Raw genomic sequence first — 24337 nt, forward strand, 5'->3', positions numbered from 1 at the left:
CAGCTGAATGGCTGGCGGTGGCGGAAATAAACACAGGATACACAGGCCTCGGCCCATGGGAGGCGCTTCCTGGCCCTAGGCTGGCCCCATAGGCGGTATTCCATGAGTCATTGCGGCAGGACGGAGAGAGCGTTGTTGATTTTGTGTCGCGGCGGTAAAAAAAAAAAAAAAAAAAAAAAAGTCTATTGGTGGATGTGGCTTTGCGGCACGACAGCTCGGTGACATGGAACATCCAATAAAGAATATAATATAATTCATTTAATTAAGATTGATATGTTAAATCACTGATATCAAAAAGTAATATCTAGAAGTGGGCGAAATTCTGCCATGAACAGTCTATGTATTTGAAAGCCTTTAGTTGCTAAAGTATTAAATATATTGTACGGTATAAAGCAAAACATTTCAAATTGAAGCAGCCGGTACAATTACCTACCGGCGCGGACTTAGCGACAGGACCTGACTTAACTCATAACACTCCTAATGTCCCAGGCGTATATCATTGTTACCTCTGAGAACCCGCCATTCACACACTTCATAGGATCAAGCACTTACAGTTTCCTATGACCCTAAACGCACGAAAGAGGGAACTATCAAGACACTCCCCCAACCTAATATGATCATTTCGTTAAGGCCTGTCCTTTGTTTGTGAAAGAAGTGATGTGCGGGGCTTTTTTTCAGTTTCTGTATTGGCTTTGTGCATTTACCGTAAAAAAAAATGTAGTAGTAGTAGTAGTAAGTAAAAACAGCAGCAGCAGCAAGTGAAACAGTGAACCAGCAAAGTGACTCGTTATCTAATTGTCTGGAACCTCAAGGAAACCCAGTGAGGCATCAATTGGTATGTATACTTATTACTAACTAGTAACTACACCTTCACGTTCATTTTTCAGGACTCCCCCTCCCTCCTGCATCCCCTACCTTGATGAGAGGGAGCTAAACAACTAGTCTGAAGGAGCAGCAGCGGCGCCCCCATTGGTTAACGGCCCGTCACCGCAGCCCAGTGGTGTTGAAGGGGCTGGCGCGGCGGAGGGACGGGAGGACAGAGCTTCGTCGGTGTTTGCTGTTGCTCAGATGCGTTGCCCCAAAGACCCGGCAGGAACCAGGTCATGGCTGAGGAAAGCCTGGTGTCGCGTGGAACTCAAGGAAATTCCGAGGACATCAAGATACGGATCATTGGACAAGGTGAGTGGTGATCGGTATCCTTTGTTTCAGACTATTTGCTAACTTAACTAATAGTGGTGGTAATCAGTGTCCCTTGTTTTACACCACTGTCTACTTAAATGATAGTGGGGGTGGTGGTGTGTCCCTTATATCAGCCCATTTGTTTGTTTAGTGATGGTAATTAGTATCCCTTGTTTCAGACCACTTACTGCCTCGTTAACGTTCCACAGTAGTCACTGATAGAGCACTGCTGACCCCGCCTGTCTTTGTAGTGAGCAATGTTGGTGAATCTTGATGTCATTAGAATTACTTGGAACTAAGCCTCTTGTTATGAGTAATGAAGCTCATGACAATATAGTAGCCAGTTTTTATTGTATTGTTTAAGGAGTAATGTTTGATAGTGTCCATCTCTATTATCAGCTTATATCTATGGTTTGTGGGTAACTAATTAATTTTGTAGTTGTAATCTTATTTTTCCTGAAGGCATATGACATGATGTAAGTCTACCATTCTCCATGTTTGTGAAATATTGCACATTTCCACCAGTCTCCTCTCATGCATTCATCTTCGTATGCAGACCAGGTCACCCTATCTCTTCGACATCTGTACATCTTTCTACATAATTCATCATCTGTGCATAGATGGCCCCTTCATCCACTCATTGCAGTAAAGCACCTCTCAGTGTACCAGGCAAGGTGCTTGCCCACCTATTGCTCATGCTGATAGACAGCCAGCTGCTGAAATTGCAGACTTGAGCACTCCAGGGTTACGCCTGGTGAGTGGATAATTGATTGTATCCTAGCGCTGCTCATATGGGTGGAACACCTACGTGAGTTTTGTCAGATGCTTACAGCTCAAGTCAATCCCAAGGAATATGATTCAACAAAAGGTGTTACCTACTTCTCCATTTGCTACCAAACTGGGTAAAATAATGTATTGAAACTCAATGTGCAGTTATATATAAAACTTCATTTACAAAACATAAATATAAAATCTAGTTAGATGAAAGAATACAAATTATATTCTGATTTAACAGTTCAATCAAGCAGCTCTTGATTCTTTCCTTCTAGTACAGCACAAGTTACTTGTTCTGCATTCCTTTTTGGAACACACCTGCTACCATGGGATGTCTACCTCACTGAGATGTACTAAACAAACAGAACATATGAATTTGGTGAAAAAGAAATGAATGGAATGAAGAGAAAATTCAAGAAAATATTCTTGTTTTGTAAGTCTATTTGTCTTTTTACAAATCATGTCACTTGTACATCAACTAGCAGCTAGCTGAGACATTTATTTAATTGCATTAAATAAGTAAAAAAAAAATTTGTATGAAAATGTTCCGGACAAAATACTGCCGTCAGCACCGGGCCTCTAGAGCCAGGGGTGCCACGCTGGGTCCATGCGGCACAGGTTGTCCACACAGTTCACAGCGCGCACCAACTGGGTCACCTGCAAAGAACACCCTTGAATTACCTCTATGAGGACGAAAAATACAAAATCATTCTCACTCGCCCCATACAGCAAACCATCACTTTTGTCTAACTTTTGGACTTTTGTAGCAACTCCTCTACCTTCCCTTTTACCATTTATATACCACACACATTTACTCTATTACTTATGATACAATGATTTTCCCTCTTCACCAGTTTCCCAGATAGCATGAAGAGACACACCTTGTTGTCTGCCCCATCGCTGGATGCCAGGGATTGGATGCGTGTGGTGATGGCCGTCACTGCCTTGTTGACCCGTGTAATGAGCGCCTCACCCTCCATGGAGCCTGACCCCTGCGCCCCCTCCACGGCTGCTCCCTCGTGCCGCTGCTGCCGGAATATGGAGGAGAACTGCTTCAATGAGTAGGCGAGTCACAAGGCCAACTGTCTCAATACTCATCAATTTGACATTACACTAAGATGTTTAGTTATCAAGCTTAGGTTCAGAAAAAGGTTTCACAACAGCTGACTCTTTTTTGAGGCCTAGCAACTTCACTTACCTTCCCCTCCTATTTCTTTCATTTTGTTTTGCAGTAACATGTAGAATTAAAATCATGGTTAAAGCCAATTATTATAACTGCCATCTAAAATGAATAGCGAGGAAGCCCAGACTTACTTTGTGCCAGGAAATGATCTCGTCCCTCATGATTGCTCTGAGAAGGGCGCTGACTTTGAAGGACGGAGTGGCCAGGCAGCGTGCAGTGGCCACCATGGAGGCTGTGAAAGGACCTGACACCCCGATGCTCGTCACCAGCTCCGCCAGGTTGGGGGTCAGCCGGAATGGAACGGGTCGGTTTCCATCCAGTTCACCTTTGGATCAAAAAGAAAAAATATGAAATTTGCTCCGTGCATGTGTTTGTGTGTTTATATCAATATCATTAAATTTTCTAGATCCTCCCTACCTTTGGCATCATCAATGTTGAACTTGAAGTAAGCTACGTTGATGAGCCCCGAGTCCTGGTGGACATACATCATGTCCGGGTACAGCTTGGTCAGGTGCAGCAGGTACTCCATGAGGCCGATCAGGGCCAGCTGCACTGTGAGCTGATAAGGAACAAACAAAATAGTTAAGTAAACATGAATGATTGTATACCATGATTCAATAATAGTTCATGCACAAGAAATATTAAAGAAAAAATTTAAATTAGCTTTCCTATTGGTATTGTTCTATATACTTTGATTGATGTGATATATGCAATGACTAATTACTCCTGGCTGGCAGATCTGAGTGGGGAGGAAGCAGCCAAGTAGATATCCTGTCAATTCCAACTACAACAGCACCATTGGAGAAATGGAGCAATGCAGGTCAGGTGAGAAGAATCACTACAAACTCTCTCAATGCTCCACTGGCAAGAACTGACTGCCCACTCCTTTGAAGGCGGTCTGAAGGTACTCTGGGCCTGAGATAAGGTGAGGCAGGGATATCAGGGACAGGCTTAAGTGGTCGAGGGTGGGAGACACTTACTATCTTCCTGAAGGTCCAGTAGTGTGTGGGGTTGGGATAGGTGGTGAGCGCCCAGTCCCGCAGCATTGTTCTGGGCACCATGGCATTCTGCACCTCCTTCACAATGTCCCGCAACACCTGATGGGATGCTTGTGAACCTCGGGCCTGTAAGAGCAAAGTTGTGGTTATGGTATCTGTATTATGAAATATGGTTTGTAACTCTCGTACAGCTCTTGTCTTAAATGTATGCTGGGCACTTGACACAGCCAATCATTGTCAAGTGTGATACATGAAGCTTCCTCAAATAAACAATGATTACCAGTAACAATGCATCTCACTTGATCCCCTGCCCTTCCCTACACTCAAGGTGTCAGAGAATTGTATGAAGCCTTACACTGTGCAGTAATGTTTGCATGGGAAATTCTGTATCTAATGTACCATGGTGAAAGAAGTGTTTACCTGTACAGCTGCTAGTCTTTCATAGTATCTTGTGACAGGTGTGTCAGGCTCCAGTTGTCTCTTGGCACACCTCAGTTTGTATATGTCCAGCAGGGAGAGAGAGGACACATTGTCCTCCACCAGCCTCATCTGTGGGGACACTGCTACAACGCGACTCACACTCAGATTCACCAAACGTCGACTCGTCTCCTGCATTGGGAAAAGGTGCAACCATTTATACATGTATAGAGCAATGAGTTTGTCAAAGTCTTCACACCTGAGACAACTTATCAAATTAGGTGAATTCTTTTTGATGATGCCAAACTCACCTTCTGTTTGGCAAAGAAGTGATTCAGCATCCTGAGCAGCTGAAGGACCCGTTCCTCTCGCCGAGCGTCACTCAAGGAGTAGTCATTGACGACGAGGTAGGGGTAGACCCGGCCATTGTGCCCTCGGATGTGCAGGCGCCGGGCAGCGGTGCCGTGCTTCTGGACTATGTCAACTCGCGGCATGAAGCGGGCTATTCTTATGTAGTAGTGAGAATGCTGCAAGGAAGTATGGTGTCAATACAAACTGTTCTTAGTATGTACATATTCTCCCTAAAGTATGAGAAACTAAAGTATAACAAATTATTACTCCTATTTGAATCTGACAAACTGGCAACTTCTAGCATCAGCTCTTATCAGCAATTGGCACACTGGGAGCTCTACCTCACTTGGTCAAGCCCCAGAAGAGGCTTTCTAAGTATTGTTGAGGGAGCTCACCTAACCTGCGGACTGTAATCATATGCTATTTGTGCATCTTAAATTAGGTGTGACATGAATCTCATTAACTTGTGGCAGAAATAAACAAGGCAAATATTGATGTGACGGACCTTTGGCAACAGGAACTCCCCAGGCAACTCCACTTCTGCTGTCTGAAGGCTGAAGTTACTTAAGTATCGGCACTTCTCTTCAATCAGGAACCACCTACAAGAATGATATCCACTAATGACTCATATAGTGTTATACATCCACCAATTATATAAAAATAACTTGGCTGGGGACTCCTTTGGTGGAAGTTCCCATGGCTGGACAGGGTACTGGGGATGTAAATAGTTAAGATTCTATTCAAAAGCCTCACTGTCTTTATATGCAAGGGTTGTCTTATATCATTATCCTCATTACAAGTAAGAAATTGTTAATACATACTTTGGCAGAAGCTTAACTCTTGCCTCCAAGATCTTGATCCACTTCTTCAATTTGTGAATCAAGTTGTGCAGCTTCATGGCTCCCAGCTGTATGAAGTCAAAGTCTGAGGTGAATTGTCCCTTCATCTTATGGAACACCGGGTCCTGAACAGTGGCTTGAGCACGCCTGGCCAGGGACTCCGAAGCTGCACTTGCGTACTGCCCGCCACCACTCACTGAGCTACTGATGTTCTCTGAGGAAGTAAAAATATATAAGTGAGAGTAATGTCTAATAACACCCTAATTTGAACTAAGAATGGGATTTAGGTGATGCACGGTATGCTTAAAATTTACAAGCCATACTTACCAATACCAATTCCAAATGTTGAGACAAGCTTCTTCACAAATGACAATGTATGTGGGGTTATGTTGGCCTCAGAGACAGCTCCTGAGTTCTCAAAGGCCACAGCATAACATTTTGCAAGTGCTTGTCGCAGCTGCCGCAACACGACCTCGTCCCAGTACTCACGGAAGCACACCATCTGTAGGGAAGGGGATCAAGAAAACATTTAGTCGTATTGTTATGAAAGAACACAGAGTAGTTCTCCCTTTCTCTTACCCTTCATGTCTTACAGCACATGTGAGTTGCTTGAGAGGAGTGTGGGTTAACAAAGGTGTGTAGAGGTTATGTGGTATAGAAGAGAAGGTAAAAAAATGTAGTGGTGGACTTTGTATCAGTCATCTGGTCCACAATTCCCTCCAGAGATGTGAGTTACTTGAGAAGAAAGTATAGGTTAACAAAAGTGTGCCTGATGGAGGTGTGTAGAGGTTATATGGTATTGATGTAAAGGGCTAAAGTGTGGTGGCAGACTCTGTGACAGTTACCTGGTCCACAAGTCCCTCTAGAAATGTGAGTTACTTGAGAAGGGAGTGCAGTATAAAAAGGTTTGAGTGAAGGTGTGTAGAGGTTATATAATATTGATATGAAGGGCTAGTGTGGTGGCAGACTCTGTGACAGTTACCTGGTCCACAAGTCCCTCTAGAAATATGAGTTACTTGAGAAGGGAGTGCAGTATAAAAAGGTTTGAGTGAAGGTGTGTAGAGGTTATATAATATTGATATGAAGGACTAGTGTGGTGGCAGACTCTGTGACAGTTACCTGGTCCACAATCCCCTCCAAGGACGCCAGGACGGTGGGATGGAGCTCTTTCTGCATGTGCATGATGCGTGAACACCGCCACATGGGCTCCGTGGCCTTGATGGAGCCTGCTGTTTCTGAGCCCTGCTGCTGGCCAGTCATCTGTGGGGTCTGCTGTGCCTGCCCTGTCTGGGTCTGAGACTGTTGTTGCTGCTGCTGCTGTTGCTGTGGCTGTTGTTGCTGCTGTTGTTGTTGCTGTTGACTCTGCTGTTGAGCCTTTTGGGAAGCAACTGCTGCTGGATCTACATAAGGGGAGAGACCTATTATGAAAAAATATGTATTAATAATAACGGCAAGAAATCTATCAGTTTTTCTATTTCACAAGGATTAAAAAAACATTATATAAACAAATTATATCATCATCATTTCCAGCCATTACTAGCCCACTGCAGAACAAAGGCCTTTCCATCTGATGTTAGTGTACTGTGGTAAATGCTCTAATTTCATCTTGCTACCTGGTCCTCTGTCTGCCCTGCTTTCTATAATTCCTGCCTCATTGTATTCTGACACTTATAAATCATAATATCTGACATTCACTTTACCACCTCACTCCCGGAAACCTACCACTTTTGATCCTCCCTCGCTGCTCTATCTTGAGTGTGAGGTACAAGGTCCTGATTGGGAAGTACACAGCTTGAGGGAACATCCGTCCAACTTGGTTCAATAAATTAATGATAACCTGAAATCAAGTACTCCATTATTTATATTCATCATCATTATTTACAGGATTTAATATACATCTAAAGTGCAGTAACCTTTTCAAACAATGGCATATACAAAATGTTCTGATAAATAGACAGGATGAACAGACTATATCATGTATGATCGAGAGGCTGGAATCAACAGGACTGAGACAAACCTTTCCCTCAGGCCGCACAAGGCAGGTCAGCAGCTGAGGAATCCAGGGCAGCCACTGTATTGCCGGCACACCCACACAGTAGCGGTCCACAGCCTCACTCAGGCTGCCTGCTTCATCGTCATAGCTTAGCAGCCAAAGAACCTGTGTTTCATAATTTTATGGTCAATATATAATGGGCTCTTAACAAAACATGGTAGTAAACCAGTGTACTTATCATGAAGTCACACTAATCACTTAAAAAACAACTTGCTCACTCTTCCATAGGTTAGACCACAGCATAACAGTGGGTACAGCTATATCTATTTGGGATTTTCATATTGGTTCTTACATTTACTCATCAATTTCAACACTAAATACTCTCTCAGTCCACAACTTGTATGACAATATCCACTACACACCTTAGCAAGATACTTCCTTGACTTGGACTCGTTCTGGTGGCGTGAGGCATGGAGGTAGCAGGTGATGGCGTACACACCGTACTCCACGTGGGATGGGTCCCGGGTGAACAGGGCCTCCAGGTAGTCACCCCATAGAGCCCACGCCTTCACTAGGGTATCGTGGAGCTGCACTGCTGCACTCAAAGCTTTGTTGGCCTCATCACTTCGATCTATAAAGGACAGCAAATGGAATGAATAGTAAATGTACTGTAGGAATAGGTTTTGACTTTCTGACAAACTTGCAGAAATTTTATTATTGCATATAAAAAACGAATACCACTTCAGTACTGAACAAATTGTGACGTACTCAGCTGGGATAAGAACATTCCTTTGAGAGCATAAAACTCTGCAGTCATGTCCTTGTTGAAGAACTTGAGGTTGGTGGACTCAATCACCTCCAGGCCCTGTCCAGCAAGTTACAGCATTAGTTATTGATTAAGTTAATGCTTATAAAGGATGCCTTTGACAAGAGTAACAAATATGCAAAGGTTGACTACTCATCATTCTTAAACTTACCCCCTGCAGTTCATTCTTGCCCATGCCCGTGGCCATGGCCATCTGATGGTAACACTTGACCTGCTGCCGAATCTTTTGGAAGCAGTCAACCACCGGGACTGAAGGAATGGTGTGTATCCGGGAGAGGGACTCCAGGCACACGTTACTCAGGTTGTGCTTGCGGGCAATTTTTCCAAAGTGAATGATTGCTTGGGCTGAGGCATGGACTCCAAGCATACTCTGGAAAGTTAGAAGTCAGTCAAAGTATAAATCATAAGAACTGCACACTGACAATCTACACAGATGACTAAATAATCTACACAATGCAAGACATCAAAACACTGGCAGCCTGCAAATGTACACAGGTAAAGCAGCACTAACCTGGTGTTCCCCTGAGTCCGTGTAGTGGTCCACGATGAACTGGTAGTGGTGCTGGCGCCAGGTGAAGATGTCTGACCAGTGAGACAGGTCGTCGGCAATGACTGGGAGGCGGTTGCGCCACGTCTTCACAATGGCTTTCATGTCGTGTAGTGAGTTGGTCCGCCCGTGCACCAGGCCTTGGTGAATCTGGCATGCTTCTTGTAACTCCATAACCTGCACAATGATTATAAACGTTTGAAAACTATTCAGGAAAAACAAGCAATACACTTATCTTAGGGAAAGTGAAAAAAAGGATTTGGGGAAAAAATGTTTACCCAATTGAAGGCAAACTCCTTAGAATGTGAAAGCCAAATTGAGGAAAAGTCTTCTCAGGTTGCAGTGTGTCAACGCAAGCAATCTCACTCCCTGGTCAAGACATCTTACCTGTTGAGCAGCTTGCAGGTAAGGCAGATGAATGTGGGAGACAATGTGTGGCAGCCTCTTCCACTCCCTGATGCAGAGCACAGTTGCCGCCTCCACGAGCTTCTCCACGAGCTTCAGGTGCTCCTCCTCGGGGTGACAAATGGCCAAATATCCTCGGTACAAGTTGATCTGAGAATTATTTTATTATTATTATTATTAATACTTGGGTTTAAGAGTAACATTCTCAGCTAACTCTTGTGAACTGTACACTATTAAGTTGTATGTATCCCTCTTTTTCTGATATCTTTATCCCAAGCCTATGATTGCTGCTACCCACTAACATCACCAACATCGCCACTGCCCTCACCTTCCAGGCCAGCTCCTTGGGGTATGACTGCTCCACATGTGCCAGCGCCTCCTTCATGCGGGCCCAGTTGGGAACCCTCCAGGCACTCTCCAGCACCAGCAGAGGGTTCCCGGAGGCCTCGCTGCTGCCATAGTCCTGCACGAGGTCCCACTGGTTCAGCTCCTTGGCACACCTAAGGGGAACCACATGTGTGAAGGACTTGATTCTTTTTTACATATTCAGGAGAGAGCAAGACAGAGAAGGCTGCAATGATTCAGATGTGTAAGGAGAGATGGAGGGTGGAGTGCTGAGGATGGTGGAGGAAATGGATGTACCTGGAAGGAGACCAGTTGGAAGACCAAGGAGAACATGTGAGAGGAACTGTGCAATAAGACTTTGAAGTGTTAGAAATATAGGAAGGATTAACACTGGATCGAGCATGATGGAGGAGGATCATCGCAAGTCCAGCACCAAAAACGGGAGACGATGGAATATAAACAAAGATGATGTGGCCGACTTATACTCTACTTCCTAGCAAGACATATATGACAGTACTATGATTTCCTGCTGTGTAGTAGTCTAATAACCTAACTATCTCCCTTCAACTTTATTTAACATCCTCCAGTTTCCTCACCTGATCCAGCGCTCCTCCCAGAGTTTCATTTCTGACTGTAGCTTCCCCGGGGACGGAACGACTGCCATGTCCTCCCTGGCCTTGAACATGGAAAGCTCATACGTGGCCTGTGCCTGCTCCAAGAAGCCGTGCTGCTCATAGGTAACAGCCTGTAAAAAGGGGTATATGTAAACGTGTATGGGTTGCAAGTATTACGGCTCGATGCTAATATGGTGCTCTAGTGAAATTTTTTTTTAATTTGAACCTGCATACAAGACTTCTTATACCCCATTGAATATCAGCACAGCCCCACACTATTAAGACTACTAAAGCTGATGTAGATGATAGAAAGGTGTTGTTTTCTTCAGGACAAAAAGTGAATTATACAGTACTTTGCCAGGTGTAACAAAATATATCAAACCAAAGACTTTATCTCACCAGTCTCGTCTCTGGGTAGTGTGCGATGGTCTGCCAGAGTCCAGCCCACAAATCTTCCTCTTTGAGAAGCGAGTACATCTCAGACAGGGAATCAAGGACCTCCTGAAATACATACAAAGAATAAATAAACAATAAGTAAATTCCAATGTATTATTTGGCTGATGTTCTTACTAATAATTCCACTTCCACGTCGAGTCCAGTCCCATACATACCTGCTGAGGACTGGTGACTGGCTCCATATCAAAGGAGTCATGGTAGTCTTTCTTGAGGGAGCGTGGTGTGGTGGTGGCGCCCTGCTCTAGAGCCAGCTGCTCAAGGAGGAGTGTCATGCGGTGCCACAGGTTGTGACTCTTGCCCAGGTACTTCATGATGGCCGGCCGGATGGTGACTGGAGGCTGGCACTGGGCGAGGGCCTCCGTGAAGGTGTGGAGGGCAGACGGGTGGCAGTCCTTTTGTATGACATGTGACCCGGAGCACAGGAAGGGGATGACCTCACTGGCTATACCCTGCAAATAATGGCATGATGATATCTTTGTGACTCAAGGGATGATATCTAGAACCAATGAGGCTAATCTTTTAGTGTTCAAAGGTTGCAGTACTGTGTGAGGCAAATAATGGATGGTGAAGATGGGGGAGACTGAGATTCTTGGATGTCAAGTACTATACAAAAAATAATGTGTACCTGCTGCTGTTTCTCACTAAGGACTTTCCATATCCGAGGGAACAGCTGCAGCCAGACCCACTCTGCAAGGCTGGTGTCCATGTGGCACAGCTCTGCTACAGCCGACAGGAACTGGGTTGTGCACACTTCCTTCACACCCTCCATGAACTTGGCCTAAAACACAAGATGTATTTATTTAAGGATAAACAGTTTTGAGCAGGCAAGCAAAACAAAGGAATTAAGGGTGGATTTGACAGTTCAATACTTTCTTACATTATATCCACAAAAAGGTTTGAAAACTCATGGAATCCATTCCTCTAATGCCAATAATAAACAAGTTATATGCAGATAGAAAAACAATGGCTGAACATTAGTAACCTGTCTGGACAGGAGCTGATGCAAATTAGCTTTAGGGTTTGCTTGTATCTTCACTGTTCCATCAATGGACTGAGAGCCATCGGCCGGGACAGATGATAGTTCAATGTCAATTTCATCCTGAAAAAGGAGGAAAACATTAATGTGTCATAATAATCTGTTATCAAAGAAACTATGGAAAAAGAATAAACTAAAATAAATACATTCTACAAAATCTTATTTACAGCAAGGATCTCCTTACAAACCCCTGGATTGGTGCAAGCAGCCTACAGTACTAGATACTGAGGGTTGGGCATCAGAATCAAACCCTACAGATTACTTTTTTAGCAACATTCAGTCTCAAGATTAAACCCTGTGCCTGTCCAGACCCATGCATCTAGAATGGTAACATGGAGCACTTCAATCTGATTGTGACTGCTTCCTGTCCCTTACATCATAGGCCCCAACCATGCCTGCCAAGGGAATGAAGTGACAGTAGTGAGGATGATGACTTATCATTCCATTCTGCTGCTAATAAATGTGACTATACATGTTATTGCTTTCTGTAGGAGCTTGCAGAGTAAAAGGTGCATCATAGCAATCAATACTCAAGACATTATGAAGAAAAGAAAATGAGTTCAGAAAACTGAATCTTAAGACAATGCTATGGCCTGTACCAGATATATAATGTTATGTAAATGTTTAAAAACATGTTTCTGCTGATCTTAAAGCTAATAAATTTATGCGGTGTTAATAACTAGGTACAGTAAAGAGCTTGGAGCCCTTAAAACTCATTAGTTACTCAGTTTAGTGTCATGCATTGATCAAACATGAGCGGAGCCTCTACTCACAGCCCTCCACTGTGTTGGAGAGGCAGGTTATGATGCCAGGTTAGGTCTAGAGGTTACACACTACAAGCACCTTTGGAAAATAAAACCATGCTTCATGCTGGCATCCTTCATGAACAAAGTTGAAAGAGGAAAATAAATCAAATGAGAAAACATCCACAGCCACAGACCTGAATAGGGTTGCCGAACTTATCACGATACACTTGTGAATAGGATGAAATGAGCAAAGAGAAAGTAACAGTGTACAGGTAAAGTTATGCATGAGATATCTAACAACTGCAAAGGATAGGGACTGAAAATTAAGGTGCTTTCCACAGCATGACACCTTCAGTTGATAAAGGATACTGAGTGGAGACCTCCAAGAGCCAAGACTAGAAGTCCTATAATGAAGAACTCTAATGTACTGATATAAGAAAAGGTTTTGTAATCAACATCAACCTTGTAGCAGTTTACTTACCATGGTGTGGTGGCTACTGAGTACAGTGATGCGTAGGTAACCTGGATCTCATCATATTTAAAGAACAAATAAAACATCAAACCAAAATACAAAGTCTGCAGTGCCAATCATATTATTTGCTGGTTCCTCCAGCTGTGATGAGTGAAATGTTAATCACTAATTTCCACCAGTGAACCTCTAATCTACAGCCAATGTTTCCTCTACAGGCTTTAGTGCTGCCGATGGAATAAAATTTTGTACAGCTACAGCTACGCACCACAGTCAACCACCGCAGGCAGGACCACAGTAACCATATGATGACCAACCTCAAAGGGGAGGGTGACTGCCTGCACTTTTACCTCCTTCTCAACTGTAGATTCAAACGCTGAGTCAAGGTCACTCGCTTCCTCCTTGATGCTGGCAAAAACGTTGAAGTTGGCGCGGTCTGCGGCGTCGGCCCAGCTGATGACTGAGGTCACGCCAGGCAGCAGGACTTGTTGTGAGCTGTTTTGGACTGGCGTGCCTGAGGAAGAGGTGGTTATAGATAATTTTCTCAATCTAAATAGGAAAACCAAGTCAAACTACTGGGGTAAAAATAGAAACAGACTGTTTTCCACCTTCAACACCAAATTATTATTGAAGGGGTGTTTTGACACCTCTGGAACAGGGCAAACATGTCGCCTTTCATAACCAATTATTCTACCGTCTTGTATTTGGGAATCTATTCAAAAGGGCACTTTAATGCTTTAAGCCTGTGTCTGTCTCTGGCAGAAAGGTTACCTCACAGGCACCAAGATACACAAGCCTTGCATACTGTACCTGGCTGTGATGTGACAAGCAGCAGCTGGATGCATTGCTTGATCCAGTAGTGGGGGCCCATGTGGTCCCAGTTCTGGGAGCAGATGGTGTAGAGGAGGCGATCGTGCAGCCTGGGCCTCATGCTCTCGTGGAACACCTGGAAGAACCTGGCCCTGATGGGCGGCTGGGTGCACCGCAGGCCGGCCAGGAAGGCGGGCTCCAGCTTGGCCGTTAGCTCCGTGTTCCTGAGGGTGTCGTCTCGGTACACGTGGTTCACCAGCTCCAGGAACTGTGCCATGAGCTCTATGTCATCAGAGAAGCGCTTCTCCACGTACTGCATCAGCTTCACCAGGAGGATGGACTTCTCCCTCAGGCTGGGGCCCTGGTTGATGGCTATCGGAGTCTTGTTCTTGACCCACTCCTCCACCATCTTGGTTATGGCCTTCATAACCTTCACATCAGGAGTTTTCTCAATCAAACCAACCAAGATGGTACCAATAAAGGCCTTCCTCATCTCCACCCCCATGACTCCTACACGATTCTTGACTAGATCCAGAGACAGAATCAAGAGTTCACTTCCCACGGAGCAGTTTTCTGTGGCCGTGTGGCCGAGGTGGTCCCGGGCCATGCGTTGCAGGACCTTCATGAAGGGCATGATGAGTCTGTCGATGTAGCAGGTATTGTTCTGGCACGCTGCCTTCAGTATCATGAGGGTGCCAAAGAGAGAGGTCGGGGAGGCACTGGCATTCTTCTCGTAAGACGTCAGACCATCCAGGACAATCTTGCCAATCTTAGAGTAAAGATCTTCCAGCTCCTCAAAGCGAGAGGCAACGTTGGCGCTGGTGGGCTCCGTGGGGAAGGTGGACATGAGCCGTGCCAGCAGGGAGTGGGTGAGGCGCACCACCCTGGAGTTGCTGCAGGTCATGCAGGCCACCAGCCCTCGGGTCAGGTTGCGCATGGCACTCAGGATTTGCTCCCGTCGCAGCGTTCCAATGAGGTAGGTTAGCACCTCCAGGCCCACACACACGTTAGCCAAGTTTGGCTGGGAAGACTCCAAATTGAGGAAGAGTTTGTCCAGCCAAGCCAGTTTGGGGTCTGCATGAGGCCACATGTCTGGCTTGAGGGCCCTCTTGAGCAGTGAGACACAGCGTCGGGAGAGAGCTTCTCCTGGGGCCACCGTGCCTGGAGTGGCTGTGCTTTCGTTGACCTGGCAGGCCAAGCGCAGCAGGAAGTACACCACAGCATCAGCGTGAGTCTTCTCCATGGGCTTGCTGACGTCAATGCTGCCCCGAGAGCTGCCAATGGACACCCGGGCACGCTTGGCCTCAGGTCCATCAGTGGAGGAGGAGCGCTTGATCCCGCCCGGCTGCTGCTGTAGCTGCTGGATGAGAGTGTCACAGCTGCCATCACTCTCCGCCTCCTCCCTGACACGCTGCTCCTCCCACTTGATGCACACCTGAGGACACAGCATGAGGTGACTAAGATTGTTATAACCAGGTAATCCTAAGTCCTTTACCAAACTAGGCAAGGTGGAAGGTTTAGGATACAAAATGAGGTACACAGATTAGTCATAGAAACGTGGCTCCCATGTAAAGGCTCACCTCGGCCAGGTCCACGGCCAGCCTCCTCTGGTCCAGGTTGGCCGTGGGGGTGAAGCCGAGGCGGTGCATGGCCTGGGTGATGTGGTGGGTGAGGTGGTGGCGCACGGGGTAGTACACGTTGGCGTGACGCACCACCAGCTGCAGGATGTGGACCAGCTGGCCTACTGAGTGGCCCTCCTCCACCAGGATCTTGCGGGTCCAGTGTGTGAGCATCGTGTTTCCTGCAAAAAGACCAGCCTTTAGGAGTGACCAATACAAAATACTCAATATACAAATCTCAAATTATACAAAGGTAATTTTGGACAACATAAAGTCAATATACATACCATCTTCCATACGAACTGGCATTGCTGGTGTGAGTATCTCCAGGGCTTGGCGCACCACAGATCTTGCCTCCATGGCATGTGCCTTCAAGAGGCTGTGGAACACCTGGAGGACAATGCGCTTGTGTATGGCAAACTTGGCGATGATGTGTGAGAGCAGCAAGTGGCCGTGGTACTTGGTTGCCGGGTCCACACAGTTCTTGGACAGGAGGCACGGCCAGGCGAAGGTCATGAGTCTGCGGAGCTTCTGCCCTTGCCTCTTGTTGCCTGCATCGTGGATGTGTGCCGAGGCCTGCTCCACCAGGAGGCAGGACAGCTGCAGCAGCAGGATCCTCACTGCATCACTGTACACGAAGGGCTCGTCAGGGTTGATGACTCTGGTGATGAAGACGGACACAACGTTGTCTGTGTGGTCTTGGTCCGGGGCTGGTGGATAGCCAATCAGCTTTTCCCCGTCCCCGCACTCCATGCTCACGGTGAGGCAGGGGATGATGATGTACTGTAGGATGCGAGCCTTCAACTCCTGCTGGACAGAAATATCCTCAAAGACCTCAACAAACTGGAAGAACGCGGACCTCTTCCACTTGACAGAGTAGGTCTGAGCAACCTCCTGCTCCAGGAAGTCTCTCAGAAACTGGAAGTCTGGGATGAAGCGTCCAATGAATGCCCTGAGCAGCTCAAAGAGGAGCCGGATGTCATCTGTGTGGTGCTTGAAGTACATCAGCAGGATGGACACCATCATCCTTGGCTCCTTCCAGTGGATGAAGTCTGTGTTCTCAGCAGAGTGATGGCGCTCCTGGAACTCGTCCGACACCCAGATGTTCCGGATGGCTGCCACCAGGGAGGAACGCGAGGCAATCCACTGGTCATCCATCCTGGCCAGCAGCAGTGTGATGCGTATGGCCAGGTACTGGAGCTGGGCCTTGTCAGCGGGCGTGAAGGCTGTGGCCGGCTGCTGCGCCTGGCCCGTGACAAGGGTGGGAGGCGTCGGGGCGGCCCGCAGCACGGTCAGCAGCTTCTCGTTACATACCTGCAGGTGCTGCCGGAACTCTGTGTTGTCCTTGTGGCGCACCAGGTACTCCAGGTAGCGGGCCCACTGCTGGTCACGGGCGTGGGGATCGGACAGGAACAAGTCGGCCGTCTCTGCCGGGTACCTCATCAGGAACTTCATCAGAGGCTCTCGGAAGGGGCTCCCGGCCTCTATCATGAGTGCCCTCTCTGTCTGCAGCACAAGCTTGCACAGCACCTCCACAAACCTTGAGGAGGCGGCCGGGATCTGGTGGAAAATGCCAATGATGTTTGCACACAGTTTCAGATCACTGTTATCTTGCTTGGTCACTGATGTATTCTGCTTTCTCGTTAGACTTGCTACCTCTATCAGATTCTTGACGTGTTGGGTCAGTTGTTCACACAGCTTCTCATTGAAGGTATACGGGAACAGCTGGGTCAGGTATGAGAGGTGGTGAATCACAGGGAGGGTGACGCTCCTGTAGTGACACACCAGGCCCAGCAGCGGCCTCATGGCAGCGTGCACCATTTCCATGTCAATCTGACACCCACTCTGGAACTTCTTGAGACACTCGAAGGCAGTCTCTTGTAGCTCAGGGTGGGAGGAGTTGTTGAGGGCTTTGTACAAAGTGGGGAATATCTTCTCCCGAATCTGAGGAATGTAATGGCAAGCTGCAAGGGCTTTCAGGGCGGACTTTCTCAGTGGAACTAAATTTGCTATATTCTTGTAACATGAAAGCTTGGCCAAATATGAATCCTCAGTTTCAACCAACATGAGTAATTCAGTGTAGAAGAATTTGTGTTCATTCATGTTTAGATCCAGGGTGAACAGCCTCGGCTCCAAGGTTGTACAAAAAGTGTTCCCATCCATCAGGCCAATCTGCACATTTGCTGGCTGCTGGCGGAGGGGATGCTTCTTGGGGGGTATCATGTCAGCCAGGACGTCCTTGTGTGGCTGCATCACCTCCGTCACACCCTTTCCACTCAGCTTGGCTAGGACATGGAGGCTCTGCATGGCCTGCTCCCTCACGGTGGTGTTGGGGGAGGTCACCTGCCGCACCAGCTCGTGAGTCACATCATGCAGGCTCTTGTTCTGTATCTGCTTCATATCCTCGGTGTTGTTCTCACCCTCAAGCGGCGAGGCACAGACCCGCAACATCCTCTCTAGGTTGTTCTTTGCCATGTCCACGGCCCCGCTGGACACCTCCCCCGTCAGGTCCATCATGACGAAGAGAAGAGCCCGAAGGAAAGGAAACTGGTGCTCCAAGACCCATTTCAAGGCCATTCTCTCGAACAGGAACTTGATAGCAATGCAACCTCCCAGCTTGGCATACCACGCCCGCTCGTAACACAGGCCACACATCTTCTCCACCAGGTACTCCATAAGGGGGAGCTGGCAGGCCCTCTCCTTGGTCCCCAGAATATTAGTGGCAGCCTCCATGATGAGCACAAGAGCAAGATGGCCCGGTTTGCAGAGCTCCTTCTCCTCGTGGCCCATAATGACAGCCAGGGCATCGATCAGCACCAGAGGATCCATGCCCTGCACCTTGCTCCAGCGGCCCATCATGTTGAAGGGGCCGGCTTGCTGCGCGATGGCCACCATGGTGTAGTGCCTCACCAAGGACACCATGGTCGGCAGCACACTCTGACGAAGGTCCTTGATCGCCGCAGCCACGAACATTGCCGTCACTGCCATTTGGTGCACCTGTCTGGCTTGTTCATCCTGGCACTTGTAGTAAGGGCCATGGACGGTGGAGATCTCGCCCTCCCTGAAGCTTGGATGTGTGAAGAGCTTATTGACCAAGTGCTTCTCCTCGTCAAACTGCATGGAGCCAATGAGGAAGCAGCGGATCACCTCCCAGCACTGCCGTCGGTACCAAGGCTCGGTGTTGGAAGTCTTGAGAGCTGTGAACGCTGTCTCGATGATCTTCTCCACAGGTAAGGTGATGGGGGACTTGTGGTCGGAGAACTGGATGCTGACACAGGTGCTTGGGGTCTCCTGCTCATTGTACTCCAGCTTCTGGGGCTCGATCATCATCTTCCTGTTCCCGCCGCCAAACTTCCCGAGCACTCTGAAAGCAACCTGAGCGATGGTGTCATTGGGGTTCCTCAGTGTCTTCCACAAAGCCTGCATCAGCTCAGCTCTCACGGGTTGGATGTGTTCATACAGGAAGTCAGGCTGAAGGTTGTCCACACAGAGCTCAAGTGTTCTTAAGCCTTGTGAGATGAGAGTCTGGGAACCATTCAAGGCAGACACTAGGGGGTCCATCAGCATGGGGAGGTAGGGCAGCAGGGATGAGAGGCGCACTGGTACCGTCAGACACAACTCCACAAAGAGGTCCTTCATGTGCTGTTTGTGAAGGCCACTCTGCAGGCTGTTGAGGCCCTGCAGGAGTGTTGGCAGCAGCGGCAGGAACTCTTGGTACAGCAGGTCGTGGCTCCCTCCTCCAATGGAGCGGAAGAGAGCACGCAGCAAGAGGAAGTAGTTGTACGGGTCCTTTGCACTCATCGCCAGCTCCATGGATCTGTTTACAATCTGGTGCAGGTGTGGCTTCAGCATCTGTTCATTCTCTGCTGCAAAGAGGGAGACTGAACCAAACACCAACTTAAATAACTTCAGGTACAAGTTTGATCTGTCCATCGACGTCCCCATCTCCTCCATGTGGCCCAGCAAATACTCCACCAGTATTGTTGCAAATATTGGGGATGTGGTGGAGTTTGCCAAGAATGAATTAGCAACAATCTGCAAGGCTGTGTTGTGGTAGATCCGCTCCACAACATAGTCAATGGTGGTGGAGAATATCTCCCTGAAGGTGGAGGGATTCATCATGATGAACACACCAGCAAAATGCTCCAGGACTTCCTTCTCTTCCTTGGAACGGACTGTCTGAGGAACCTGTCCCTTCTGTGTCGCCTGCTGCTGGTTGCCCGGAGCATTGAGTGTGTAGATGTCCAGGGCCTGCATGGCCCACTTGACGAGTCTGATGAACACAAGAGTTTCTTTGGGGTGGAAGGATTTGCTGAGTGTGAGAGCAGAGTCAGATGATGACTTGCAGGAGGCACAGCCCCAGGTGATGGTCTTCACCCCACACACCAGTGTCTTCACCAAGGCTCGACAGTCAGAAACACTGTAGTTCACCGTCACATTGGGGGGAAAGCCAATCCTCTGGGTTTCCTTGTCTTTATTTTCAGTCTCAGTGATGCTCATTTTGACGTCTTCTTTCCGGTCTTCCTGGACAACAGTGACAGTGGACGTGGACCCGTGAGCCTGCAGGGCAGTTGAGGTGCTGCTTGAGGTGCCAGTAAGCTGCTGCTGCTGCTTGTTCTTCAGGTAGGGAAGCTGCAGCTGTGCAATGGTCTTGAACTTGTTGACAAAGACGTGCAGCATGCGGATGAGCAGGTCCCGACCTGCACCGGGCTCGTGGTTGGAGTCGCTGCGGGTACGGATGCAGTCCACCAGGTTGAGCAGCAGCTTGCAGGACATGGTCTGGATGCTGGTAGGAAGCGTTTCATCGTGAATATTCTTTGAAAACAGGTGCACGGCTCGTGTCAGAGCCCCCATGTCCAATTGCTGGCGGACATGATGGACCAGGTCAGCAAGTGTGGAGTAAGCCAGGGGCCGGAGAGTCTCGTGGGCGGTCCAGCCGCGTCCAAACAGAAGGCTTTCATCAAAAAGCCTGTCAATGTGAGGCACAAACCCTGAGGATAGAAAATCAATATTTATAGTACTTAGTAACATGTACTGACATAAACATATGAACCGATACTTGAAAATAAGCACAAAATCCTACTGCCTAACTTTCATGCAGTGAAGAAATGATCACTTACTATTTCTAAGTTCTAGGGCCAAAATATGCTTAGTGGCAATGAGCAGCTCCTTCCTCAAGTGTGCCACCTCATTGGGGCACAGGGCCAGCAGAGTGAGCATCCCGGACACCAGCTTGGCTGAGTGCTGGGCCACCACGTCCTGGTAGATCTTGAGGATGTAGGCCAGGAAGGAGAGGGTCTTGATCTGGGCAGCGATCAGGTCAACAAACACCTCCTTGTTGAAGGACTCGTGGTCCCTGGAACAACATAAAGATAGTAAGTACATCATCCAAACTCCTTTAAGTAATAGACTTCATACCAATCACTTGTGCTCTTGTTTAACACTGAATACAAAAATTCTCTGCTCATGCACTCATCAACTCCCTTTTAGTATCTATTTTCCCAGCTCATATCGTCTCAGAAATTTCAAGATAGTACCTCAAGCACATCATCCTTACCGGTGCTGCTGGTAGGGCTGCAGGATGATGGTGTTCATGATGAGTGGGATGAAGTCTGCCACATCCTGGTACACTTGCTGCTTGTACAGCTGGAACATGAGCACCACAATGATGGGCAGCTCCGTCAGCACCTTCAGGGACAGCACCGCCCGGGGGATCAGGTTGTACTGGAAAACAAAAACAGTAACAATGATGATAATAGTAATTTATAGTATAGTTATCAAGAAAGTCCTACAATACAGAGCATAGAGTAAAACATGTCCTGGTTTACAAATTGGTATAATGTATATTTTATTTACAGCAAAGGAGACGGCCCCCCTCCCCCCACAGCAGTCATCCATGAAGGCACTTTAGTTACAGGGAGGAAGAAAAATATAAAACAAACAAAAAAATAAAAACAAACAGCCACTCTTCTTGACTTTTGTAGGAGCAGTGAGTAGCAGGCCTTTTTCATTATTATTTCCTTTTTTTGCCCTTGAACGGTGTCCTCTACTGAAAAAAAAGAAAAGAAAAAAAAGTGTTCACCGTGATGGGCGTGCCGTCAGGGAGCTTCTTCTCGGTGTGGATGGGCGTGATGCTGAATGTCTCCTTGAGCAGGTTGTCCACGTTCACCTCGGACAGGTCAGTCACCCTGATGACCGGCCGTGGCTCAAAGATCTTGTTCATGTGGTTTGGGAGGTCCCGGTACATGTTCTTCACAAATTGGAGAAACTGCTGGATCTGAAGAGGGGGTGGGATGTGCAGTATTAGTATCATATTTGTTACTTATTGACTGACTGATTATGGTGTTGTTACTGTTACTAGACAACTGTGGCTAAGATGATGATGAACTAGCAAAATCATTACCATCATTAGACTTTTATTGAACATAACTCTAATCTCTCACCTCTGGACTGAACTGCGGGCGGAATGTTTTGTGCAGCTCGATGATGATGCGGAGACACACCATCACATTCTCCTCATTGTCGGTCTCCAGGAGGCGGAACATGAGGGAGAGGATCTGCCGGAGGTACACCTTGAGCTGCTCATTGCTGGGGAGGCGGTGGATCATCTCCAGGATCAGCTTGCGGAGTTGCTGCAGGGGTGGAAAGGCACTGTGTGAGTCTTCAGATCTTTCCCCAAAAACAGATGTGAAGGAAGGAATTAAGATCTATAGAACAATGATCAAAATAACATTCCAGCAAGTAAAGAGTAGAGTAGAGATAGTGGAAATTGATTTATACCATATGGTTTTCAAAGAAATTATATAAGTTTCCTTACTAATGAGATTTCTTTACAATAAAGTGAGGTCATTCTTTGTTCATTCATACAATAAAGTGCTGGCTATCTATCATGTGTTTGAAGATACCCTAAACTTAACCTCTCCTAGACTCCAGGATTAGTGGAGCTGCTGCAGAGGGAAAGCAATGTGTGACTCTTCCAATCTTTCCCACACAGGAGATGAAAGAAAAGATTAAAACTTATGGAATGATAATCAAAGTAACAGGCTAAGGTAACGGGGGAAAGGACAGGAGGGGAGGGATATGAAGAGTAAAGAGGGGGATGAGGGGAGGGGAGAGGAGATGACAGGAAAGGAGAGAGATGAAGGGAGGTTATGAACATCCCAGGAAAGTAGAGATTAGAGTAGATAGATAAAGTAGGTAAGAGCTATAGTGTACCTGTATGTTGTACTCTGATATGAAGAGTGGATCCCCTTCACTGAGGATCTTGATAAATATTTTCATGGCATGTTCAAGAAATGCTGGATACTGGGGGGAAGCAACAATTGCCTGCGGAGAAACATTGCTAGTCAGTACGATCTGTCATCAATATCAATTTCATAACAGTAAAATATATTGCAACGTAATTAAGAGCAAGAAACTATCTACAGTGTACTCTATATGTTATATCCAAACAGCTGACAGTGCTGCACCAGGGCAGGAAGCAGCGGGCCTCACCTCCAGGTCCTCGCTGAGGGCCTGCGCTGCCTTGAGTTTGTTTTCATCCTTGGAGCCGGAGTCCGCCAGCATGGACACGTAGGAGCGGAAGGTATTCATCTGGGCGATTGGATCTTGAGACACGTGGTGTCCCAGTGTCCCGCCTCCTGGTCCCATTCTGGACACACTTCACCGACTCCAACTCTCAGACACTGCTGTCGTCATCCTCGCCTGTGGACAGTTGCAAGGTGTCAACACGGAATACAGGATCAATATTTTTTTTTATAACAAAGGAGACGGCTCAAGGGCAACAAAAACAGTAGAAAAAAGCCTGCTACTTGCCGCTCCCATAATCCCATCAATACACAATACAGAATCAATATACTACAACAGAGAACCAATATGCTGCACACGAACAGGCGTAAAGAGGACACAGAAGTGATATTATATGAATCAACGTAGTAAGTTATTCAGTATACTGACTGAAAGAAAAAAGAACTCTTAAGCATCCCAGTCTGGAGCACCTAACAGCACCCCAATCCTGAGCTCCATACAACATACAATTCATGATATCACAGCACCCTGATTTAAAGCACCAGCACCCATTTTTTTAATCCTCACAGTATTCAAAATTACCCATAATGACCACACAAAAAAAAAAAAAAAAAAAAAAAAAAAATCAAATCGACCCATAATCAAATCACCTAATATGAACACACACAAAAAAATGACCCATAATGAACACCACACACATACACACAAAATAAAAAAAATAAAACAGAGCTCCTTCCAGCATCCAAATCTTGAGGTCACAGCATCCCAAACCTGACCGCTATACAGCATCCCGACTCTTAGTTTAACCCCCAGCACTTAAATTCTAGACTCTCTACAACCCCCCGCCAATCCTGACTTTATTCCCCACCCCTAAAAAAGCTATTAAAGGGAGACAAAAGGAAAAAAGGAAAAATTATCCCCCGCAGCATCCCAGTCTGGAGCCCGGGGAGGGAGGCGCGGCATCTTCTCACGTCGTTATCTCCACCTTTACGCAGTGTTACACTCTTATTTATCCACCTACTGAGTCACAATTTAATCCTCTATCTGCCGCCTGAAGGATAAAGGTGGTAAAATGGCGTCTACATGGTGAAATTAGCAAAAATGTGAAGACAATGCCGAACCTTGTTTATGTCGAGGCCCTCAGCGCCCTCTACATGACTAAGCCGATGGTTCTTTTTTGGGCCTGGAAGGAAAACATGGACC

General features: G+C 46.9%; 1 protein-coding gene and 1 long non-coding RNA gene across 4 annotated transcripts; one reads left to right on the forward strand and one right to left on the reverse strand.

Moving 5' to 3' along the window:
- Positions 1-2107: 2107 nt before the first annotated feature.
- On the reverse strand, positions 2108-24337 carry LOC126998175 (transformation/transcription domain-associated protein-like). 3 transcript variants are annotated; one of them, XM_050859618.1, is made up of 35 exons: positions 24256-24337; positions 23102-23311; positions 22823-22933; positions 22051-22239; positions 21690-21884; positions 21165-21331; positions 20728-20963; positions 15895-20598; positions 15569-15789; positions 13989-15423; positions 13529-13692; positions 11910-12026; positions 11553-11705; positions 11083-11376; positions 10871-10972; positions 10454-10602; positions 9841-10012; positions 9495-9662; positions 9072-9284; positions 8712-8930; positions 8503-8599; positions 8157-8365; positions 7759-7899; positions 7464-7578; positions 6861-7159; positions 6069-6243; positions 5724-5955; positions 5408-5501; positions 4863-5078; positions 4555-4743; positions 4117-4260; positions 3554-3695; positions 3268-3461; positions 2835-3002; positions 2108-2610 (listed from the first exon to the last, which is right to left on the reverse strand). In XM_050859618.1, the coding sequence occupies exons 2-35, from the start codon at positions 23255-23257 to the stop codon at positions 2533-2535; spliced, it is 11658 nt and encodes a 3885-aa protein (XP_050715575.1). In that variant the 5' UTR covers positions 23258-23311; positions 24256-24337; the 3' UTR covers positions 2108-2532. The 3 variants fall into 3 exon arrangements, with proteins under 3 accessions (XP_050715575.1, XP_050715574.1, XP_050715573.1); XM_050859617.1 differs by having other exon boundaries at positions 6861-7141; positions 13496-13692; XM_050859616.1 differs by having other exon boundaries at positions 13496-13692.
- Positions 3293-4110, forward strand: LOC126998177 (uncharacterized). Its single transcript, XR_007752665.1, has 3 exons — positions 3293-3440; positions 3543-3717; positions 3874-4110. It is a non-coding gene; the product is annotated as an uncharacterized LOC126998177 (long non-coding RNA).

The sequence above is a fragment of the Eriocheir sinensis genome, chromosome 13 (assembly GCF_024679095.1).
Source record: "Eriocheir sinensis breed Jianghai 21 chromosome 13, ASM2467909v1, whole genome shotgun sequence".
Taxonomy (NCBI): Eukaryota; Metazoa; Arthropoda; class Malacostraca; order Decapoda; family Varunidae; genus Eriocheir; species Eriocheir sinensis.